We start from the raw sequence: 23,247 nt of genomic DNA on the forward strand, positions 1-23,247 counted from the left end.
GGAGGGGCAAGATGAGAGCGAGGCATCGGCGTAGGCGAACACCGTGGACGTGACAGTGGGCGGCGGGAAGGAGAGGGAATCGATGAGCCGAGGGGTGCTCTTTCAAACCCACCCTGGGAAGCGGGAGGGTGCGATCAGGAGCGCTGGTGAGAGAGTAGTCTGGGAAGGTGGGAACCTGCCTCCCAGAGCCGGGGGAGAAGAAAGATGATTCAGGGCTTTGAGATAGACTCAGATAAAGAATCTGATTTCCCTGGAGTTAGTGATGATGTCGTGTGTCGGGTTGGGGGAGCCCGGGTGGGGGGATCCCAGGTAGGTGTGGGCGCCCGAGGGAAAGTAACGAGCCTCAGAACACTTGCTAAAGGAAATGGACCAGTGTGTGAGGACGACTGCAATAATTTGTTCATCCAAGACCCGACAGAGGGGGTCACCACGGATCGGTGTGCTGAGGTCATTGGGAAATCCGCTCAGCAGCTTGGAAACTAGTGTCAAGGAACCAGGATACAGGGGGTGAGACCCAGCAGAGCCATGAAAGGGGAAGTTTAGCAGCAGGGAAATGTGGGTGCCAATCGGCACAGGCGTTGCACACGAGCCCCAAGCTGAATGGAGCATGAAGCCGACAGAGAGAACAGGCAGGGCTTGAAGGACGGCTGGCCTGCACATTCCAAACACTGGCTCAGCAGGAGTTGAAAGATGGGGAGATGGAAATACAGAGGTCTGGGGTCAAAAAGTGGACTTGGAGAGCTCTGGGTGCTGCTAGGGTCCTGGGGGCCGCTCTGATTGTATGTTGCTGTTCTGGAGTGGAAGGAACAGGCGATCAGAGATAAAGCCGCCAGGAGCTAAGGTGCGGGTCGAGAATGGATCATCCTATGGACGGTGAAGCGGCCCTTGCTGGGCTGGGGGAGGAGGGAAGTGGAGCAGAAGGTGGGCTGGTGGTCACGAGAATCGGACTGGGGGTGGCAGGGCTGCAGAATTAGGGCCAGGGACATTTCTGAGCAACGAGCGTCCGTTTGGCTCTATGTGTCTGAAGCTCGTTCTCTGGGGCTGTCCGCCTTGATTTGGCGCCCGGGAAATGAGTGTGCATAGATGTGTGTTGGGGCGAAGCGTGAGTCGCATCTCATCAGGGCGTTGTGAGAGGTGAAGTAAGTCAGGTGGAGAAGTGACTGTGTTTTCTTCCTGGTTAGTTACCCGGCTGCTGGCCCTGTGCCCCAGACCGCCCTGAGCAATGACAGAGTGGCTTTGATAGGCCCCGCCCACGGTTCACCTGTCTCCTGGGAAAATCAGAGCTGCCAAAGGACTCCCAAAGGCCATTACGAAACCAGACCGGCTTGCGTACCTGTCCTCTTTCTCCCACACAAGACCTGTGTGTTCCAGGCCGTTCTCCCTTGACGCATTAACATGGTTCAAACAGTCACAACAGAACTGACTGCACTCTTTTACCCAAATTTCTGACTTTTAGAATCTAAACCTTATTTTTTTCCCATGACGACGTCTTGAGCACACCTACAGTGGGCTGACCACTTTGTATTTCGCCCTCAGCAAAACACCTTCTGAGGAAGGTCTTACTCTCCCCATTCTAGAAAAGTCAGAACAGAAACTCAGCGGCGTGTGAGTTCTTTCTCTGCCCACATTTATAGAGCTCGTACGTGACTGAACCTGAGTCTGACCCAGGTCTGTCTGGGTGCACAGAGCAAGCATGAACCACATTCCACAGCGCTCCCAGGGGCAATGAAAATGTATTTATTTAATGTACTTGATCCACGGTGATGTAATAATAATTTTGTATTTTATTTAAGCAGGTATATTACTAATTTGAACTTTTCACTTCTTTCTTCAAGACTTCTTAGATCTTTTCCTCCAAAGCTTTCAAAATCTGTTTATTCTTGGTAAACAAAAGAAATGCCTAATGGGGAATTTTTGTAAACATCAAAAAAGCCTTACCATCTAACAAGGTTATCATGAGCTGTTGGAAATTCGTTCCTGTGACTCCCAACCTCCTTCCGGTGTTACGATTCAGTGATGGTCCCTGGCTGACCCCTAGAGGAAAATGTGGGAATAGTACTTTTCTGAAATTAAATGTCAAGATGGGGTGCAGGGGAAATACTAAGTCCTTAAAGTCTAAGTCTATAGATACCAGGAAACTTCTTGGAAATAAGCATTTTCTTTATTCAAATACATGATATTCACACTCACTCTGCTCTAGATTGAGAATAAAGATAAAAGTAGAGCCTTCTGCATGTTATTTTTTAAAGATTTTATTTATTTATTTGACAGAGAGAGATCACAAGTAGGCAGAGAGTCAGGCAGAGAGAGAGGGGGAGGCAGGCTCCCCGCTGAGCAGAGAGCCCAATGTGGGGCTCAATCCCAGGACCCTGGGATCATGACCTGGGCCGAAGGCAGAGGCTTAACCCACTGAGCCACCCAGGCGCCCCACCTTCTGCATTTTATATATCCACCTGGTTCTAGAAATGCACTTCACAGAAATTGAGCTCCTATCTGTGTTTGAAATTAGTTCCAACTAGTAACCTCAATCTGACTCTATGATAAAAACATCAATGTCATCAAAATCTAACCATTTGTTTTCTCAAACTTATGGTGTTGCATCCAGGGTTTTTTGTTTTTTGCTTTGTTTTTTTAACCTCCCTCCTGTCCTTTTTTTTTTTTTTTAACTAAATATTACCAGTTACCCTAAACCTTTTTACTGTACTATCAGTGCAGTGTGGCAAAATACAACCAAATTATTTTTAAGATGATTTTTCGCCCAATGTTTGTAGGTTAAGTTATAGGACCCTTGAACTATGAAAATGACACAGGGGGCAAGAGAGGCTACTTAAAGTAATTTTTTTTTCCCTCTCTGCATCCTCAGGCCACAGGATTCATGTTAGGATAATTAACTATCTTTTTATAATTCCCTAAACATTAATATTGTTGGCAGCAATAACAAATGAAGCCTTCAAGCTTTAAAGCTGCAAATTTGGGGGTGGAGGGGAGAAGAAAGCCAGAGTAGAGGATTATCTGGCCGAGTCCCTTGGTGGGCAGGTGGTAATTCCATTGGGTTGAGTGCCTATCATGTGCGTCTACCAGCACCCCTGAAAGTTGGGTCCTATCTTGCCCTTTAGGGCTTCCTCCCCAATGCGGGCTGTGAGCTTAGCGCTGGTGCCTCCATTGCATAGCGTCCACTGTCCACCGGAGGGCGTCCGTCTGCTTGAAGCCCTTGAACTATGCATTAGTGCCTCAAAGAAATAATGAGTTGTTTAAAGCTTTTCATGAATCCCTTCTTCAAGGAGGATGTAGAGGTAATATAGGTCTTCTGTATGACGACAGGTAATTTAAAGAAGAAACCAAAAGTAATTGCAATTAAAGCGATTCTTTCTTTCTTTCAGGCCAAGCAAGCAATACTTGAAATGGATGCCATTCGTAAGTTTCATTCTCTTAATACAATTTGAAATTTTGTCTCCTTGCATGTATCATATTTTCTAGCTGAGAATTTATAAAAAATTATCGGTTATAAGAAAGGAGCAGCTCTCTGTTCACTGTGTTAAAAAACAGAGCCGGCAGACGGTGTGATCTCTCCTCACACGTTGGCTTGCTTGTATGTTGATTTAACCTGGTTTATCTGTGAGTCAGCCGTGAGGCTGGCCACGTGTCCAGATCTCTGTATCAACTAAGAATGTAAGACCTGCTGCCAGGGTCAAGGCTCACCCTCGCTTCCACCACCACCAGAAATCAGGGTTCCACACACTTCCCCCCACAGCCCCTCGGAGGGAAATCTCTGTTGTTTACCTGCACAAATCATGCCAACAAGTTCGTTAACGGTTTCCCTGATGCAGGTTTCGTAATTACAGCAGCCGCCCCAGTGTGATTGTATTTCTAGGCTTAGAAAATGCGCAGGAAATAAATAGAGGTGAGGTCTGTCCTACAGAATCAAAACCTCATTCAACAGCGTTTATCACATCCTTGCTCTCTCCCGCATGAAACAGAGTAAGAAGAGAATCGATGGCTTTAGACTTACAACTGGGTCTGACAAAAACTCTCACCTACAGTGTTTGAAGTAATTTTTGAGGACTCTTGCCCCAGGTGCGAACACTGATTCGTGTCCCCTCCACGCAGCTGGAGGTTAGCTCTGCAGGGGAAACAAGAAGCGTTCGTGAGGTCGAAAGATGAACACCCCCCCCCCCACCCCATGGCTGAGCCCCTCCGCCCCCATGTCATGCCCCATAGCTCCTGAGAGAGGTGACCTCTAAAAGAGGGCTAGGCTGGGACCCGCTGCCCTGACTTCTTGAAAAGCTCCTGTTTTATTCGGGGAAAGCACCTTAAGATTTTTTTTTTTTTTTTTTTAATAAAAACATTCTAAAGAGAAGGCAAGGTCATGGATGACCATGTTCGATTTAGGAGAAAAGATGGCGGAAGACGGCGGTCTGAAGCCGTCTGCACCAAGTCCTCGTTCCCAGCCTGGGGCGGGTTCGTTGACACCAGTAAGGTTCTGTGAGTTCATAGGACAATTTGGGGCCACTCATTGGTACGATGTCCCTTTCTCCCAGGCCCAAGGCTAGGCCAGAGCAGCCCGGCCGGGGAAGATCCCCTCCTTTGCCTCCTTTGCCCTACCTTGACTTTGGACTTGGCTGGATATGAGCAAAGCAGGCCAGGCCACTGGGCCAAATGACCTCATTTAGGTAACTTTGCCACTGACATTGGACCAACATGTGTAGTCTTTACGATCCTCAGAACTCTCTAGAGTTTCGGACACTCTTAAAACCTTAACCCTAGTACAGCCACATCCCAAAATCGTTTACCCTCAGGCTTCATATGATCAGGGAAAGGGCTAGAGAACTTTAGGATTAGACCCAATTTTCTTTTTTTTTCTTTTCCTTTCCTTTCTTTTCTTTCTTTGTTTCTTTTCTTTTCTTTTTTTTTTTTTTTAAGTAGGCTTCATGCCCGACATGGAGCTCAACAAGTGTCTTGAGGCCACAACCCTGAGATTAAGACCTGAGCTGAGATCAAGAGTCTGATGCTTAACCAGCTGAGACAACCAAGCACCCTAGACCCAATTTTCTTAATCTGAACTCCGTGTACCCCTTAGATAGGTAGAAAGACATAAACTGTGAAATTAAATGAAAATCCTGGGTGCCTGGGTGGCTCAGTTGGTTAAGCATCTGCCTTCGGCTCAGGTCATGATCCCAGAGTCCCGGGATCTAGTCCTGCATTATGCTCCTTGCTCAGTGGGGAGCCTGTTTCTCCCTCTTCCTCTCTCTCCCTTTCTCTCTCTCTCTCTCTCACTCTTGCTATCTCAAGAAAAGAAAAGCCATTTCCTGGTAAGAGAACTTAAAGCATTCATCAAATGTTCAAAAGAACAATGTCTAGAAAAATAGTAAGAGTCACCGTGCTGGAGGACAGCTTCCATCGGGGAAGAATAGCTCGACATCCCGCGCTAGCAGGTGGGGCAAGATGCCTGGCGAAACTGGACTGGCATGGAATTCTCCAGATGGCTCCGCCCTCCCTGACAGAGCCTTTGCTGTGGCCAGTCACCACAGCCTGTCCAGTGCCTTGTGACAAGTTCGGCTCCAGTGACATTTATTTTAATAGAATTTTCTGACCTCTGTGACTCCTCAAGTGGCAAATGATCCTGGGTGGCAGTAGGAGGTTAATGACACCCGACATGTTCTAACTAACTTCCTACAAAGGGTAAAGACAATGGCTATGGCTCTTTCCAGAAGCTAGTGAGGGCAAAAAAAGAGTACACAGAAAGAGCATGTGTGTGTGTGTGTGTGTGTGTGTGTGTGCGTGTGTGTGTGTGTAAGAGCCTGAGAGCACACACACGTGCAAGAAAGGCAGCTTACCTTGCTGACAGATTCCTGGAAGTCCCAAGTAACCCAAAAGTCCCGTGATACCTACTCAACACCAGTTATGGGAAGGAGAGACTGTACCATGTCTGATGAAAAAGAAGAAATCCAGAGAGAGCCGAGACAAATTGTACCCATCTGGGAAGTCACAGAACCCCTCCTTCTTATCAGTGTGTGTGGTTATCTTTTCAGATTATCCTGGGTTCTGTTACAGTCCTGACGGGGAGACGAAAGCATTGTGTGGTTCTAAAAATGGTTCTGCTCCATATCGGCTGAGGAGAAAGTCAGGTAAATAGGGGGTTGTGATCAAAATTTAATAATCTAGGGGGACAAGTAATGAAAGATCTTTTCTGTCCGACTGTCAGGCTTTCATTCTAAATAAAAAGTTTAGAACGAAAAGTTTCATTCTAAACTCTCTATTTTCTGCAGAATATAAAACATACCAATCAACTAATGTTGCTTTGCCACTTTTTCTTATCCACTGCATCTGACCACTAGCATGCAGCTACTTAAAACTTGTTGACTACCACTGGGGGGAAATTGTATCCTGTCAATGACACATACAAAAGACTTTTCAAGCCTAAACTTGTAACATGTGTTTGCTGAACCAGACTGTAGCATTCTCTCAGCCCTCAGATCTTTCTTTGACTTGAATCAGTATTTAGTGAGTCCCTACCTAACCCCTTGCACTGTGCTCAGGACCAGGGATGCAAGAGGAAATATACACATGATTCCTGCTTCTGGAGAAGTTATAGTCTGGTGGGAGAGTCAAAAAGGGTGAATAAGTACCAGCCCATAATAGACTGTGGTAGAGGCTAAGTGAGCAGAAGTGTGGCAAGACAAAGGAGAGAGAGGGGGGCTAACTGTGTAGGAAGGAGAGAGAAGGCTTCTCAGAGCAGAAGACCCGGGATGGAGTCTGGGGGCCAAGGAGCCAGCTGGGACAGGACTAGCATGTGCAAAGGTCCTGAGACTTGGGCCAACATACGTTAGACCTCCAGTGGCAGTTGTGCAGCCTGGCTGAAACATGGGATGGAGGTAGAGGCAAGGAAGGCAAACCAGGAGAAGTGGCTGAAGCTTGACCCTGCAATGCTGCAGAAGAATTTTCAGCAATGAATGTTTGCCTTTTCAAAAGGGAATTCTGGGGGCCCTGGGTGGCTCAGTGGGTTAAAGCCTCTGCCTTCAGTTCAGATCATGATCCCACGGTCCTGGGATCAAGCCCCTCATTGGGCTCTCTGCTCAGCAGGGAGCCTGCTTCCTCCCTCTCTCTCTGCCTGCTTCTCTGCCTACTTGTGATCTCTGTCAAATAAATATGAAATCTTTTAAAAAAAAATAAAAAGGGAATTCTGCCTTGATGTGGAAACTGAGGGACACTGTCCATCTAGTTTGGAGAGAGATGATAAAGGCCTGGATTAAGACAGTGGGGGGAGGCAGGCCATTATTGGGATCCCACAGAACTATGATGGATCAAAACAGGAGAAATTTAGAATGATGTCCCGACAGCTACTTGAGCAGGTAATGTCAGTGACGACCGAGTTGAGAACTTGGTTAAAGAACAGTGACGGGAGGAGACTGGTGAGTTTGAAGCATGTTGGGTTGCTTGGTCTGTGCACATTGGGGAATCGTCAGATGGACAGTTAGCATTAGAAGTCTGAGGCTTGGGAGAGGAGTGCCTGAAGGACGTAAAATTGAACACTGTCACCTTATAGGTGGTGGTTGAAGCTAAGGAAATGGCTCTACTAGCTTTTGGGAGGGTAGTTTTCTGTTTTGTGACCCCCCCGATTGAGCAGCTTAAATCTTACCCTACAGCTTTGTCAGAGTGGATGTCTTGCTGTTAAGTGTCTCTAAGCGATGGGGATTTAGGTATATTTGATTTAAAAAAAAAAATTTCTAGAGCTCAAATTATTTGCCTGTAAACTAATAATTCATTTATAAAGAAAAAAACCTTGATTTGGTCTTGGAAATGAAGGCGGCCTTATTTTTTTCTCCTAGAACCTTCCTCAAGGTCACATAAAGTTTTGAAGACCAGTGGTAAGTCCTAACATATCTTTTCTTTTTTCATTGTTACTGCTTTCCACTAAGTCAAACCCTACAAAAACATAAACACCACATAAATTACAGATTGACAGATTTTATTAACGTCTATAGTAGTACCCCATTATAATCGAGTCCCACATCGGGCTCTCTGCTCAGCAGGGAGCCTGCTTCCCCCTCTCTCTCTGCCTGCCTCTCTACCTACTTGTGATCTCTCTCTCTCTGTCAAATAAGTAAGTAAAAGATTTTTTTAAAAAATAGCCCATTATATAATATAAAGCCAAATGATATAAAATGTCTGCACTGTCCAGTATAGATAACTGGCAGAAAAAGATTAATATCCCTATTATGTAAAGAAATCCCATACGTCAAAGAGAAGAGACAAAGGACTCTTTTAAAAGGTAGAGAGGTGCCTGGTGGCTGAGTCCCTTAGCGTACTGCTCATGGTTTCTGCTTAGGTCACGGTCTCATGGTCACGGGATTGAGCCGTGCATCAGGCCCCATGCTCAGGGCGGAGTCTGCTTCAGATTCTCTTTCTCTCTCAAATAAATAAATAAAATCTTTTACAAAGCATAATAAAAATAAAAGGCAGATAATATAATTGGGCAGTTCCCAAGAAAAAAACAGAAACCATCAATAAAATATATAAACGGTCATCCATGTTAGTAATCAGAAAAGCTATATATTTGAAGGAGATAAACAGAGGAAAGCTGTATGCGCCACCAAAAAATCTAGAAAACCAGGCCCTCCAAAACGGATGCTGTCTAAATTTCTGCATCCTTTTGAAGCAAAGTTTGGAGCATTTAAATTGAAAATCCACATCTACCCTTGACTCAACAATTTCACTTTTTTCACTTTTGTGAATTTCACAATATACACTTCCTGTATAGAAGGGCTCGCCCAGGTGTGGCTGGATCGAATTGCATGTGTGTGTTCCTTGTAGCATTTTTAAGAGGACAGCCCGTAAAATGCCCATCTAGCAGGAAAGAGTTAAATAAATGGTAGTATATCTTGTATTGCTGCATGGAGCATTCTGGAATTGTCAGAAAGAACGGAGTGCCTCCTTCCCTACTGACAAGCATGTCCATGCACACTTAGCAGGAAATGGGGGCCAAGGAGCCAGCTGGGACACCTTTATTTTACAAACAAAACTGTGCATTGTGGTGGGCTGGGGTCCGTGGGCATGGGAGCTTGGAAGAGGACCATCAAACTGCCAAGTATGGTAATTTCCACCAGGTAGGATCTACAGAGAGGATTCGATCACTGTTTACTTTATATGCTTCCATAACTGAACCCTGTTTAGAGATGAGCCACACATCATCGAGGTATCTGCAAGGATGTGGCGATATTCAGGTCCCCCAGAAACCCACCTGTACTGCTCCTTAGTACAGCGCCAGGGTGACCCCCAGTGATAAATGCTGTCTGTATCATTCAGGGAAGACCAATAAAGTATTTAAAAATTAACAGAAGCATGGTCTTGTGTTTAAGTGATTCTCATGGCTTAGGGCATATATTTCAAGAAATACATCTTTGGGGGGAAAATTTGAAACTTATTAACATACATTAATCTGTTGCTGTCAGGGATTAAGAAAAGAACTTGACCCTCAGATGTACATAAGGTTTGGGGGGCTTGGGGTTTTTGTTTTCTTTTGTTTTGTTTTGTTTTTTTTAACATACACTGCAGGATATATAACGAGGAGAACTGCGAGGTATTTTCTGAGAATTAGGTCTAAAAGACCCAGAAGCCTCTCAGGCTTCAGTTACTAACAAGTGTTAAGATCCTATAAAATAGGGGTGCTTACCTATGTATGAGAACTATTTTTAATCCTCAAAAATTCTTTTAAAACCCTTGTATTTTTCAGAAACAGCACAAGACATCCAAAAGGTAAGCATGATCACATTTCTTATTTTGAAATGCTTACTCAGGCATCCTTTCTGGGTACCCTTCTGTATCCCATCCCCAGCCTATATTCCACATGTAAACAATTATTTCACATTTCGAGATGGACTTAAGTAAGGACTCGGCCTTATAACCTCCTCCCTCCCCCAGCTTCATTTCTCAGAACTAAGGCAACCATATCTTCATCTCCCCTTTCCCCCAGCTCTCACCTCAAAAGCTGTAAGGTTATCTAGGAAGTAACACAGGCAGCCCATTTTGCCACAAGACCAACACTCCTGCCTCCCAAAGGTTGCCCCCTTTTCAAAGCATTAGCCTTTGGTCACAGAGATCCCCTTCTAAGAATATGGTTCTGCTGCTTGTAGGAGAAGTAGGAGCCCATGTCCTATAATGAAACTTCACTCTATGAAGTTTGGACTTTTCTTTGTCCAATAAAAGCTAGGAGATGGGGGCATAAAAACGGTACACTCAATTGAAGAGTTAGACCCAAATGTATTACCTCTGAAGAGTCAATATTATATCCCAACCAGAGTAAACCATGTCCAACTGTCCACTGACCAATTGTCTAAGTTAACAACTCTTGGAGAACAGATTATGGTTTCTCGTTTAATGTCCTATATCTGTTAGGACGTGGTTATGAAACTCTCTCCCCACAATTTTCCTGCGCCACTTCTTAGCACAGGGCCCAAGTAACCCCACTAATAAACTTTGTATCTCCAGTATGTCCAGTAAAATGTCTAAAAATCAGCACTCTTACCTCAAAGTAATTTTCTTAAAATTAGAGCCTGTGAATTTCTTTCAAGAATACATATTTTTGTTTGGAAGCTTTTGAAATTTATTAGTTGGTTATTGTCCTGAAATAGAGCATGAGATTTTGATTTTTTTTTTTTTTTAATCTACATTGTTTCCATTAACAAACACTGTGGGAGGCGCCCGGCTCTTCAAGGCACTAAACCAGGAGCACGGAGCTAAGCCCTGCTTGGTACCATGTTGGGGGATCACTCCACTAGCCCTTAATATGGAATCTCAAGAGCTTGATGAAACTTTTGACACTAGTGATCAAGCCAGGTCTCCATATGGGGATTAACTAAACCTCATAAAATTAGAAGACATTTCTGTACAGAAATGTACTTTTTTCTTGTCTTCTAATACTTGCCTTCTGTGCTTTCTGTACAGAAATGTACTTTTTTCTTAGTGGTCAAATCCCATCTCCTATCACACTAATGAACAATACCAAATGCAGGAAGAAGAGATGTACTAATGGTCAAAGAGTTTATAACAGGAATAAACTCTTAATAACAGCTTCACATTTCACCCAGAATACATATTCCAAGGCCACGCATGTGTATATGTGTGTGTGCGTGTTGTGTGTGGTTTGGTTTTCTGATTAGAAATGAACATCACTCATATTTTATTTCCTAACAGGCATCTAAATACTACTTAATTAAATATATTTTGAAAGAAAGTAAAACATTCATTAGCTCATTAGTGGATTAAGTTACATATCTGCAACAAAGCCTCTTGGCCTAGAATCCCTAAACCAAGGCAATGCCAGTCAGGGGCATGGCAGGTCCACAGGTCACAGGGAAACCCTTAAGGGGTGCAGTCGGATTACTGACAGCGGCTTCTGGTATACCAGAAACTACAATAAAACTCCTTGCAGTCAAGCCTCAAATAGAAACCAGATACAATGGCCCTTGATACCTATATATGTTCATTTATAAAATGTTATTTACCAAGGGCACGTCGAATTATTTGAAGTATTTAAGAGTTTTCTGAATTTTGCTGATTCCCTGCATTGGGGTAAGGGATTTGGAGTCAGACTTGGTTTGTGCCCTAACCTTTCTCACCACAGCAGAGAGCCTGGATTTCCTTACTGTGAAATTAATACAATCATGTCTACATCACAGAGCGATTACGAATGCTAAGTGTAGAGAATGTCTGCACATGGCCCAGCCTATTTCTAAGTAAATATCAGTTCCTGTCCTCCCTGTTCCTTTTGCAAAAAATCCAAAGTATGTTTCAACTCCATTAAAATCAACACTATTTACCGATCATTTACTTTAAGACTATTATAGTCCAGTGAGAGAGACAATGTGTAAAACCAGAGGAGTGTCCTATGGTGTGTCACGTCACTAAAGTTCAATCAACATGTTTCTACCCACCTCAGGTTTCCAGAGAGGAAGGGTCTCCCCAGCGGACCTCCACGGGGCCATCGCCTGCCCAGAGGAACAGCCAGCCGAGCAGTTCTGCCATTATCAGCGTGCTTCGCGGGGGAGGAGGCATCAGGAACATCTGGACGGACCACCAGATCAGACAAGCCCTGTTCCCGAGTCGTCGGTCCCCTCAGGAGAACGAGGATGACGAAGATGATTACCAGATGTTCGTGCCGTCCTTCTCCTCCTCAGACCTGAACTCCGCCAGGCTGTGTGAAGACAGCACTTCCAGTCGCCCCTGCAGTTGGCACATGGGACAGATTGAGCCCGCAGAGCCTGCCAGCTCTGGCCACCGGGTGGTCAGGCGGGCCAGCAGCGCTGGTGAGAGCAACACATGCGCTCCTGAAATAAGAATTAGGGACAGCGGCGGCTCTCAGTACAGCCCCCGACGGGAGCAGCAGGGTGACCCTAAAACAGAAGGACAGGACAGAATGACTCCCTTTGGGTCATCTATAGAGCTGACCCTCGATGATATAGACCACGTCTATGACAACATAAGTTATGAGGACTTAAAACTAATGGTTGCTAAACGGGAAGAAGCTGAGGCCATGTCCCCGACAACAGCCAAGGACCCTGTTCGCCCCAAGAGCACGCCAGAGTTCGCCTTCTCGAAGGCGCAGCCGGGCTCCGAGAAGAGCTCTCGGCATGCGGAGAGGGACGGAGCTTTAACAGGTCACCGGGCCCCGAACCAAAGCACACATGAACTCCAGATGGTCGAGGAGAACATCTACGACACCATAGGACTCCCAGATCCGCCCTCCCTGGACTTCAAATGCAGCAGCCTGACGCGCCCCAAGAGGAGCACCTTCCTAGGTCTGGAAGCCGACTTTGCGTGCTGTGACAGTCTGAGGCCCTTTGTTTCCCAGGACAGCCTCCAGTTCAGCGAGGACGAAACCCCTTACCCCCAGAGACCCTCCGATAACGACTACTTGAGTTTGCTCTATAACTCCTTCAGCTGCAACCTGTCTCTCGGTGATAAATCTATCTCTGACAAACTGTCTGAGGAAGTGGATGAAATCTGGAACGACCTGGAAAATTACATCAAGAAAAACGAAGTCAAAGCTAGAGACCGGCTCCTGGCAGCCTTTCCCGTCAGCCAAGAGGACGTGCCAGACAGGCTGCACTCTGAGAGCACCCCCGAGCTGGGGAGAGAGGCCGCGTGCTCCGCGTCTACCCTCTCGCTTCCTGAGGGCCACGCTTTCCTCACACCACTGAGAGACAAGCCTGGCAGAGCTGGCCGGACCAACTGCCTGTTTGAAGAGGACCTGATTACTAAAGAAGGCTCCTTGATGAGCCTTAACCGGCTGTCTCTGGCCAGTGAAACACCCACCCTGGAAAACCCTTATGACTTGGCCAACAGCAGTCTCTCCCAAACAGAATTGGAAAACCCTGCCCCTGGGATGGATGCCACAGATAAGACGAAAAGCAGGGTTTTTCTGATGGCCAGGCAGTATAGTCAGAAGATCAAGAAGGCAAATCAGCTTTTAAAAGTGAGAAACCCAGAGCTGGAACAGCCACTGGCCAGCCAGCAGCCTAAATCCTCGGACAAAGACCTGGCAGCCATCTTGGAAGAAAAGAAGCAAGGGGGTCCTGCCATCGGTACGTTCCTTCACACTGCTCTCCCTCCTTCTTGAAAGTAGCATGTTCTAAAAGTCCTTGAGACGGTGAGAACTTTGCCACCCAGACGCTCACGCTCTCCGACTGAGACCACAGCCTCACTAACAAGCACCAACAAGGCCGTTCCTAATGCTTTTCCTACTTTAGCCCACAGAGTCACTCAGGTTGGAGCCAGATTCAGTCTCGCAGGGTTTTGTTGTTTGTGTAACATTGTCATTACCAGACGTGACGGTTTAAGGAGTTTTCTCTAATCTGAAGTGTGAAAAATAGCGATCCGTTGAACTCGTAGCAGGTAGAGCTTTTCCATGTGTGGGTTGCTGTGTTGGGAGGAGTCGTGGCTTGTGTCAGCTTTGAAGATTTGGAAGCACATAGAATAGGGTTGCTCCAGAATCCCAGCCAACATGCCCCAACCCATCCTAACAGATGAAAAGGAGTCTTTTCCCACTTTCTAAAAGCTGGTCATGCTCTATCCTTAGGCGTTTCCTCAAATATTTCTCTTACCAGTTGAATTTTTGTTTAATAGTTGTCCTAAAATAGCCGGTGTCAGGCACAGGCTTGATCCAACAGCCTCAGTCTTCTCGGGGAGCTTCCAAAAAGTCTGATTCTTTTGGTCAAGCCACCTTTGTGGGGCAGAAAACTGGGATCTCTCAGGTATTATACTGATACGATGAGGGCTAAAGATTTGACCTCTTTCTCTGTTATAAAGAAGTGCAGAGACAAAACTTAACACCAAGACCCCAATCTCAGTCGAAGAACACAGGTGCGAGTGAGACAGGATTGTCATGGGGAGAAGAAACCCCAGGGCCCTGGCTCTCCCCTCAGGAGCTTTTCACCTCTAGGCCCAGAGAAATTTCTGGGGTTAGGCCCCAGAATCTGCAATTTAAAACAATGTGGCCTTTTGACCCTATTTTAAGAATCTCTGGTCTAGATTTTCTGACAGAGGACCACCTTGATATCAGATGAGAGGAGACCTTTCTCCAGTTAAAAGCAAAACCCAGATGACCAATATCAAGGCACACTGAGACAGGCAGCAGGACGGTGACATGGCTCATTGGGCCAGATTAATGCCACTAACCCCCTTCCTTTGAGACTGATGTCTTGATCTCTGCAAAAAAAAAAAAAAAAAAAAAAAAAACAGAGAATAAGAAGGGGATATCCAAATCCTAAATGAAGCCACACATTAAAAGTTACATGACGAGAATCTAGAGGGAATTTTCTTAAGTTTGGAAGTATTTAAGAATTGTATAAAGCTTTACTCTTTTTCTAGAGCTACACATAGAGTAAAATTTCCTATCAAATAGGGAAGGCACCGGAATTGGCTACCTGAAGGATTTTACTCTCTCTCTCGAGTTCTTCTTTTTAAATAAAGGTGAAAAGTGAATTTTGTATGAATGTAAGAGACCAGATGGCATATATTTTTCTCCTTGCAAGAATTTGCCAGAATTAATTCATGTCCCTTTTCCAGCACCAGGGCTGCTAAGCTGGTTTGTTATGACCCATGGAAAAAGTGACTGAGTTCCACCTGTAAAGGAGTATTTGGGAGCATAGATGGCATTGGAAGCAGTGGTATGTGACCCATGCCTCCGCTCACGGAACCTGGGCTGAGAGAGAATAGAACAGGGTTTCTGATGGTGATGGATTATGCCAGCAGACTGTTGTTTCAAGGGTGGTAATCACCTAAGCCCGGTTGTTTTGAATTTGGACCATCCATTAAAATGCAGAACTCAAACCTCCATGCTAAATCAGTAGGGCTTATAACTACCTTGAGTAGTCTTCTTTTTTACACACCTTTTAAGAATACATAGGCGTCCCTTTGGGGTTTTCTTTTGCTTCTTTTTACCTTTCATTTGTTCTCCTTTTGGTGTTGCCTACTGATGTCTTCTTGGGATCCCATGGGATCTTTTCTCAGCTCTGCGTCTGTGTCCTCTCTTGACATGGTAGGCTACTACCGACATTCTCCCCAACCAAGAGGAGGAGATCTCTCCAAAGTCATCTTCTGAGAGTGGGGTCTCCCCCGCTCTCTGGCAGAAGCACGTCCCTAGGGCCTGCCGTCTCTCGGACCTGAGGAATCTTCATCTGGGTGGATCGAGACCGCTTCCTGTGCCCATTAGGCTTTCAATCAGTTGACATGATGACTCCTTTTCTCTCTCTTGTTTATCTGGGCACAGGACGTCGTAATCGAACGGACCGATTCTCCAGACTTCTTCGTATGGGCCTTGCCACTTTGCCAGGAGCTTGCTCTCGGTGTTGTACGGAAGGAGGAACGCCCTATTCACCTGCTGAAACTCTCGAGCACCTTTATTGAACTCTCTGGCAGGGGTTTACAGGCCCCGGGTCAGATTTCTGCCTCTAAACCACCTGTCCAGGTCTAGTCACTCTCACCGTCCAGAGCCTGCTGTAGTAGAACAAGAACATTCTTGTTCAGTCAGACCTCCCTCCTCATAGTCTTTGAGGCCAATGAGGCCTTTGGGTTCCCTTTCTGGGTGATGTTTTATATGGGGGGAAACTCCATACAGGCTTGAGGGATTTTCCTTTTTGTGTAGCGAAGGCAAAATCACATTTTATGCTATGGTCTACATTTCAAGCAGCATCAGAAGCTTTGATTTTAATCCTCTGTCTTGAAAACAGTCTACCTCATACTTTTCTCAGCAAGGATCATTTTCAGTTTTTATCTGGAATCCTAAGAATGCCACACTTTTAAACTTCCAAAAGAGAAATAAACCAGAGACAGCCCTGAGGTTGTCCTGAATTGAGAATATACATAGTCTATAAAGGGTATGAATGCCAGAACTGGGATGATGGGGAACTTTGATCCACCTAATACTAAGGTTTTTAGACCAGAGATGTCCTCTTGGACTGCCTAATTCCCACCTGACTGGTTAAAGAAAGCTAATGACAGCTGTTGCTTTGGAACCATTCTCTTATTCACGTTGCCATCAAACAAGTTATGCCAAGCTGAGACGAAAAAAAACTCTAAAACTGTATATTATCTATCTGTGAGATACTTTTTATTCCAAATTAATAAGTGGCCAACTTTTTATCATCCAGAGATAAACTGTGCCCATTATGCATTATCAATGGAAGCATTTTAATCAAAGGCCACTTTCCTGCTTCCTCTTCTTTTCTGCTATGCCCCTGATTCTCTAGGCCGCCTGTCACTCTCTGCGGTCTGGTCTTACAGAAAGCACATCCACTTTTAACACTATGCTTCAAAGAAGGAAGTCCAAAAATTATCTCAATAAGTAGTTCTCGAGACCAATTCGTATCTAGAATTCTACTTGGTGCTCAGTATGGACTGTTCTCCCAAGAGTGAACATGGGCTAGTGGGAGTGATAAACTAGTCCGTGTCTCCAAACGAGCAATATGAGATTGTGTGCGTGTTCGCGTGCGTGTCCGTGATCGCGTGTGCAGCCAAGACTCAGTGTTGGGGTCCACACGAAGTACAGAAGACTTCAGAGAACTGGATTAGAAAATGATTCATGGAAAGGGAAGGGCTTAGAGAGGGTCTTGAGCGGCTAATAGGATCTGATGAAGCAAAGGAAGAAGAAGAATGTGATTAGGAAGAAAGAGGCATGGGAAATATTGTGGCTATTTTGAGTCATGCATGGTTTCAGATCATCTGGCCTTTCGTCTGAAGTCAAAAGCTGATTGTTCATACATGACTCTGTGGTTAAACTTTGGTACTGAAAGAGCTGACCAAATGTTTCAATCAGCTCTCATGGCTTTCCCCAAAATTGCCATCTTATTGGAACCTTGTGAAAATTCAGGGCCTTCCTGACTTAGTTGTGGGATCGCGCGTGGGGCCATCATATAGATGAGAATGGTCTGGGCAGGGCTAGCTGATGTTCAGGTGCAACTGCTACCCATGACTCTGTCTCAAGGTCCAGCTGCCTTTGTCTGGGCTTCGTACTGAATGGAACAGTGTAGACTTCAGAATGGCTAACACAGACACTTTGGTGCTCATGTAGACTTTCAGTCTCGTAAGAGCCAAACTTAATTGGTATTGACAGTTTTTACTATGCCAGTCAAGGAACAATAGTTCAAGTTCTTGTTACTAGAAATTCTGAACTAATCTTCTCTGTGCTTCCAAGGAATTTGGACTCGAAAGCCTGAAGGATCTAAATGTAGGCTCTATGAGAAGTTAAACAGATGACTTTACCCTGATTTGGGGGATTTGGGAGGCAAACAGTCTGAGAAGGTTGCAATTAAATGCACACAGAATAACAGCGCTTATCATCTGTCCTCATAGAAGAAAAGAGTCGAAAGAAATGGCAGAAACCCAACTGAATTTTTTATTTAAATTCAAGGAATAATTTACTAACAGTAGGTCACTAAAAATATAAATAGCTTAAAAAGAAAGTGCATATCACTTGCTGGTCATCATAGATGGGAGAGATCCCCTTTGTGGAGACTGTGGAGACGTGGTCTGGGCAATTTATAGGACGCATGGAATTCTTAGGTTCTAGGGCAGTCGTGTGGATACCTGGATTGGGGTGATGGTGGTGGTGGCAGGGTGGGGACAGCTCTTGAAATAGACATCTCTGGGCTCTGTCTCTTAAATCATTCCAGGCCCAAGAGAATATTCTATCCATAGCATGGTTCTGTAAATGTCTTAAAAAATGTCTGTGTAATCCACTGTCTATGTACTCTGAAGTGGAGAAGAAGGGAGATTGACCTCATAGCTGAATCTGAAGTAGCAGTAGCTTTCACGGACATAACAAGTCAAATCCTGTTCGGGACAAATACTAGAGAGCATTACACTCTCAATTAAATGCACAGATGATTCATTCTCAATACCTTGGGGGCCTAGACCTCAGTGCCTGGCTTCTTGGTGGTAGGAAAGTAGACGTGGCCCAGTCAACAGACATGGTTCTGAAATCCCGGAAGGGAGGGCCTCCTGTAGACGCCGGTTTCCCAGACAGTGGCATTGGATGGAAATACAGGAACAGCCACCAGGAGCAGACTCTTCTGGGCGTCCTTGTCTGAGAGCATTTAAGACTAGTGAGAAGTCAGGGGCAGCTACTGCTTGATGGATTGTGTCATCTTCCTTTTTCTGACTACTTGAGTAATTTGTCATTGGCCAGGGTTTAAGTACTGGCCTTCTTGTTTTTAGGATGCCTGGTTTGTTTGTTTTTTAGCACGGACACAGTTTCATGCTTATAAAGAACACTAGGAATTTTCATTACAAACAGCAAACATTTACAGACCTAAATAAAATAAAAATAATCCAGAATTCAATCAGATTAAATGAATTTGTAGGGGACCTTTTTTTTTTTTTACATTTTTATGTTTGATTAAACTATGGATTATTTTATTGAGTTCGCATTGATTACTAGTCAGTGATGTAGTAGTCAGTGATGACTCATCCTCAAATGTAAAGGTCCTGTCTATTTATATTTTTAAAATCGGTCCATTAGGATGTTCGATTTTTAGGTTTTTTTTTTAATCTTTGCATGTGGAACTATTCCTCTGTATGTTTATTGTTTGCGTATTTGCCTTCCAGGTGCCAGGATAGCTGAGTATTCCCAACTGTACGACCAGATCGTATTCAGAGAGACTCCCTCCAAGCCTCAGAAGGATGTCTGGGCCAGCCCTCCAGAAACTCGCAGCCCCAGGTCCCCATCACCTTCCCAGGCCCAACAGAGCAGCGAGGACTGGCTTTTGCATTCCACCTACAGTAATGGAGAATTAGCGGATTTCTGTCCCCGGCCGGAGCCCAACTTGAAGTCAAAACATCCCACTCCAGAGACCAGTACAAAAAGCATCCCGAGACAGCTGTCCACGGCTTGCTCTGTGCCTTCCCTTCCGTCCTCTGACCCTCTGCTGGGCTCCGTGCAGAGACACAGCGTGATAGTCAGTCAGCCCAGCCAGGAGCTCTCTCTCCAGGGCTACCTGTACAACTCCTTGGGTCGGACAGGCCTCAGTGGTAGATGTCAGCCTTATAGCCGGTCCCAGTCCTCTTCCTCTATCCTGATAAACCAGTCAGTGGACTCCATCAGCTACCCCGGCGAGGGCGGAAGGAAACAGCTGCTGTCTTTAGGCAAAAGTCCGAGGTGTGAGAGTCACCAGGACGTGCGGCCCGGCCTGGCCGACTCCTGCCAGCAGGGCACTGAAAAACGCTCCGATCTCACGCTCCGAGACTCCCAGAAGGTTCTGGTAGTAAATAGAAGTTTACCCTTAAATGCCCAAAGAGCGACACAGAACTATTTCTCCAATTTCAAAGAGACTGGAGGAGACGAAGACGACTACGTGGAAATCAAGTCAGAAGAAGACGAGCCGGAGGCAGAGCTCTCCCAGGGCCAGAGGAAGATGTGTGACCCACGGGTTGTGGAGGCTGGCTTGTCGGAGAGCGCCTGCAGCAACCACCCCTCTTACTCCTTGAACAGTCCGTGCTCTCCAAAAAAGCCAGTAAGCGACAAGCTGGGGATGTCCCCCTATCTGGCATCCTATAGCGACCCGGACAAACTGAGTGACTATCTCTGGAGGGGGCCGTCTCCCAACCAGCAAAACATCGTCCAGTCGCTGAGGGAAAAATTTCAGTGTCTCAGTTCAAGCAGCTTTGCCTGAGGCTCTTTGGAGAAGTCACCCAAGTCCGTGTCACAGGGGGGCTCATGAAGGACAGATCCCGGGAGGTGTTTTCTATGCCCCAGATTAAAACAATTTTGTAATACCCCAGGAGTGTCAACCATGCTTTCTTCCATGGCACAACTTTTAGAAACGGCTGCCAGGGCAGCCGGGGTTGTACTGTCCGACCAGTGTCAGCCTCTCACGGGGTGTCTTCCTGACGCTGACTGTCTTCATGTTTCATGTAAGTCAATCTTACTTGAAAATTTTTAGGTTTTTCTTTTTTTTTTTTTAAAAAAACCTGGTGGCCATGATAGTTTCTCCTGTGTCCTGGCAAGAGTGCCCCGAGTCTAAGAAAGGCAGCACTCCTCTCCTCTCCAGAAGCCACGAGTAGTTGGATTCTAAGACCCAAAGGCAGCTAGGAGGCCTTTTCACATTGTTTGAAAGAGGAAGGGAAACTAAAGCTGCTCAACGGATTATGCCCAGCACACCTGCCATTTTGGTTCCATTCGGGACAAGACCCTAGAATCACGTAAGCTAGAGATCTCTCGTGGGAGCGTACGTGCACCCTGCCCGTCTCACTCTGCGTGGGTTGCTCCTACATCTGTTCACTGTATCGTAGAAATCGGGTAGCTATGGGACGTTAGGGGGAGCAAGACCGATTCTCTAGAACCAAAGATCCTTACCTGTATTCCTGGACACATTCCAGAGAATGTACTGCTTGTTGTGTTTAGTTTTGATGGCTGGAGTCAAAGGAACGATCTCCTCCAGGGCTCAAAGGAAACTATGACCAAGAAAATGCAAATGGACTTAACTGTTAGAAAGCATGGGGACAGCTTGCTGATGTCCTCCTGTGAATGCAGAAGGCAGGGGTGGAAGTAGGGGCTCTCCGTGCAATATTTTTGTGTGTATCTCTAATCAACACAAAGTAAACTGTGAGCTAAACTCAAACGCTTTAGGGCCACCCTTTGCAGAACAGTTTATCATGTGTACTTTCCTGAGTTCTGTATCTCAGACCAATGACCTGATCCCCAGCCTTGAGGATTTCGTTGGCTGCAATGAAATTTATTTGCTAAACTCAACATAACATGGGGGCCTTTTCTCATTGTTTTGAGGCACATAAAAGAATTGGATCTTTGGCTACTAAGCTCTGACTAATATTCTTTGATGTTGTCATTACAGTCTTCAAACAACAGTCCCTTGTGATAATCAGGGACCAATCTAAGGATTTATGGGAGGGAACAGAAAATTAAAAGCAAGGCCTTATGAGTAAAAAGCAAAAATCAAAGAAGCAAAAAGGAAAAGTGAAGGCCGATCTGTTGCTATTTCATAAAAATGTTCTGTTTTATGGAAGACTCCAGTCAATCCAACAAGGATGTTTTCTCAAACAAGAATGTAATATTCTCCTTTCAAGCAATTTTACATTCTAGAACCTCTTCCCCAGTGGGTTCAATTTTCATTGATATCAAGGGGATCTGGGCTTTCTATTTAAAGGGAATCTCTGATACTGATTTCAATCGGTGACCTCTAACCATAATTCTTTTCCTCTTCTTAAAGTCCTGCACCTCTGTTTCTTAACCATGAAACGTCAGATGTGACCATCCTCATTTTATAAACAGGTACTTCTGGCACTCGTTTTTTCCTTTTAAATAACAAAAAAGAACCCCAGTTTCTTGCTTCTCTATACACTTCCTTCTTCTAGCAGCTTATAAAACCAAGTCTGTGTTGAATGGCATGGTTCTAGAAACATTCCTGCTTTCCCTGCCTTTCTTTAAACTCAATACAAGTTTCCAAGAGTAAGAGTATCAGAAAAGACAAGCCCCATAGGGAAAGTATGTTCTTAGACTTGCAAGAGGTCGTCACAGGTGGGTTTGCAAAACAAAGTTACCTGATTTTTCTTGTCCTAAGAGTGAAGTTTCCTATTTTTGCCTTTTAGTTTGTATGAGCCCCAATTCTATATTATCCATATATTACGGTGGTGTCTTACTCTCAGACATTATTAATTCATCATACCAGTGTCTCATTACACGGCTTCGATGTGACCTACAGGAGTATTCTCTGCTGCACGAAGGTGGATATCTTGCTTTATAAAATGTCTGTGTAGTTGTCTTTATGTTCTAGGCCAAGTCTTTAGCTTCATAGACCACTTCTGTCAACCAGGATGCAGATTTTGAGAGCTGTGTGTATATGTATAATCATGTTTGTGTTTTTCCTCAAAGTTACCAGTTAAATGCTTCTGTTTCAGATAGTTTCATTTGGAGGTGGGGTAAAATTGTATATAATTGGGGGGGGAGTTATATGTACTTAAAAGTATGACAAGTTCTTATTAGGGCTCTGTACTGAAGGTTCAATTGTTTTTTTTAAGTTCACTTTTCACCTACTCTTTGTGCAAAAAAAAAAAATGCATCTAGGAAAAGATAGTTTAAATATTGTATATAAGATAATGAAAGTTAGTAATGCTCATTATTTAATAAAGTTTGTAAAGTACAAAGTCAATTACAGTGTGAATTAGTGTGTTTGTTCTAGGAATGTCAAGATTTCTCCAGACTACATTGTGTTAACTCTGTCTTGTCTTATGAGCCAGGCAGATAATGGTTCAGCGTTAATGACGATACACAATGTTTCAGTGACAGCATATTTTCTGTATCTTTGGATTACTTTTAAAACACTGAATTTAGTGTCTGGGATAGTATGTGTTTTCTTGATAGGTGACTAAGTTACATGGATCACTAGATTATCTTTTTTTTTTATTTTTTTTACTTTGTAATAACAGAAGTCATCTTTGTAAATATTTCATTATTGAATCAAAAAAAATTAAAACTTTGGGAGCACAAATTCAGATTTTTTTTTTTTTTGGTGTGTAACTCCATGTTCTAAATTTTTTTTTGACAAAAATTGTACAGAGAACAGAAGCATGTTAATATAAATTGGTAATTATAGGCCATGTCTTAAGCAATTCTATTTCCAAATATAAGCATAATATCCTATCCCAACATAGCAAAAATATATATCACCTAACTTTCTTTATACAGAAGAAAATACATTTTTCTTGAGAGTGTTTTAAAGTGGAGAATTTCTACACCTC

General features: G+C 44.6%; 1 protein-coding gene across 3 annotated transcripts in view; it reads left to right on the forward strand.

Annotated features, from left to right (window-relative positions):
* PLEKHG1 (pleckstrin homology and RhoGEF domain containing G1) overlaps window positions 1–22,658 on the forward strand; it is a 216,714-nt gene extending 194,056 nt beyond the window's left edge. For all 3 annotated transcript variants that reach the window (XM_059401257.1, XM_059401258.1, XM_059401259.1), the window contains 6 exons: window positions 3,381–3,414; window positions 6,030–6,125; window positions 7,827–7,865; window positions 9,731–9,753; window positions 11,936–13,580; window positions 19,102–22,658. In XM_059401257.1, coding sequence (XP_059257240.1) covers window positions 3,381–3,414; window positions 6,030–6,125; window positions 7,827–7,865; window positions 9,731–9,753; window positions 11,936–13,580; window positions 19,102–20,165 — 2,901 coding nt within the window. In that variant the 3' untranslated portion in view covers window positions 20,166–22,658. The remainder of the gene's footprint in view (window positions 1–3,380; window positions 3,415–6,029; window positions 6,126–7,826; window positions 7,866–9,730; window positions 9,754–11,935; window positions 13,581–19,101) is intronic.
* Window positions 22,659–23,247: the final 589 nt, after the last annotated feature.

The sequence above is a fragment of the Mustela nigripes genome, chromosome 5 (genome assembly GCF_022355385.1).
Source record: "Mustela nigripes isolate SB6536 chromosome 5, MUSNIG.SB6536, whole genome shotgun sequence".
In the NCBI taxonomy this organism is placed as follows: Eukaryota; Metazoa; Chordata; class Mammalia; order Carnivora; family Mustelidae; genus Mustela; species Mustela nigripes.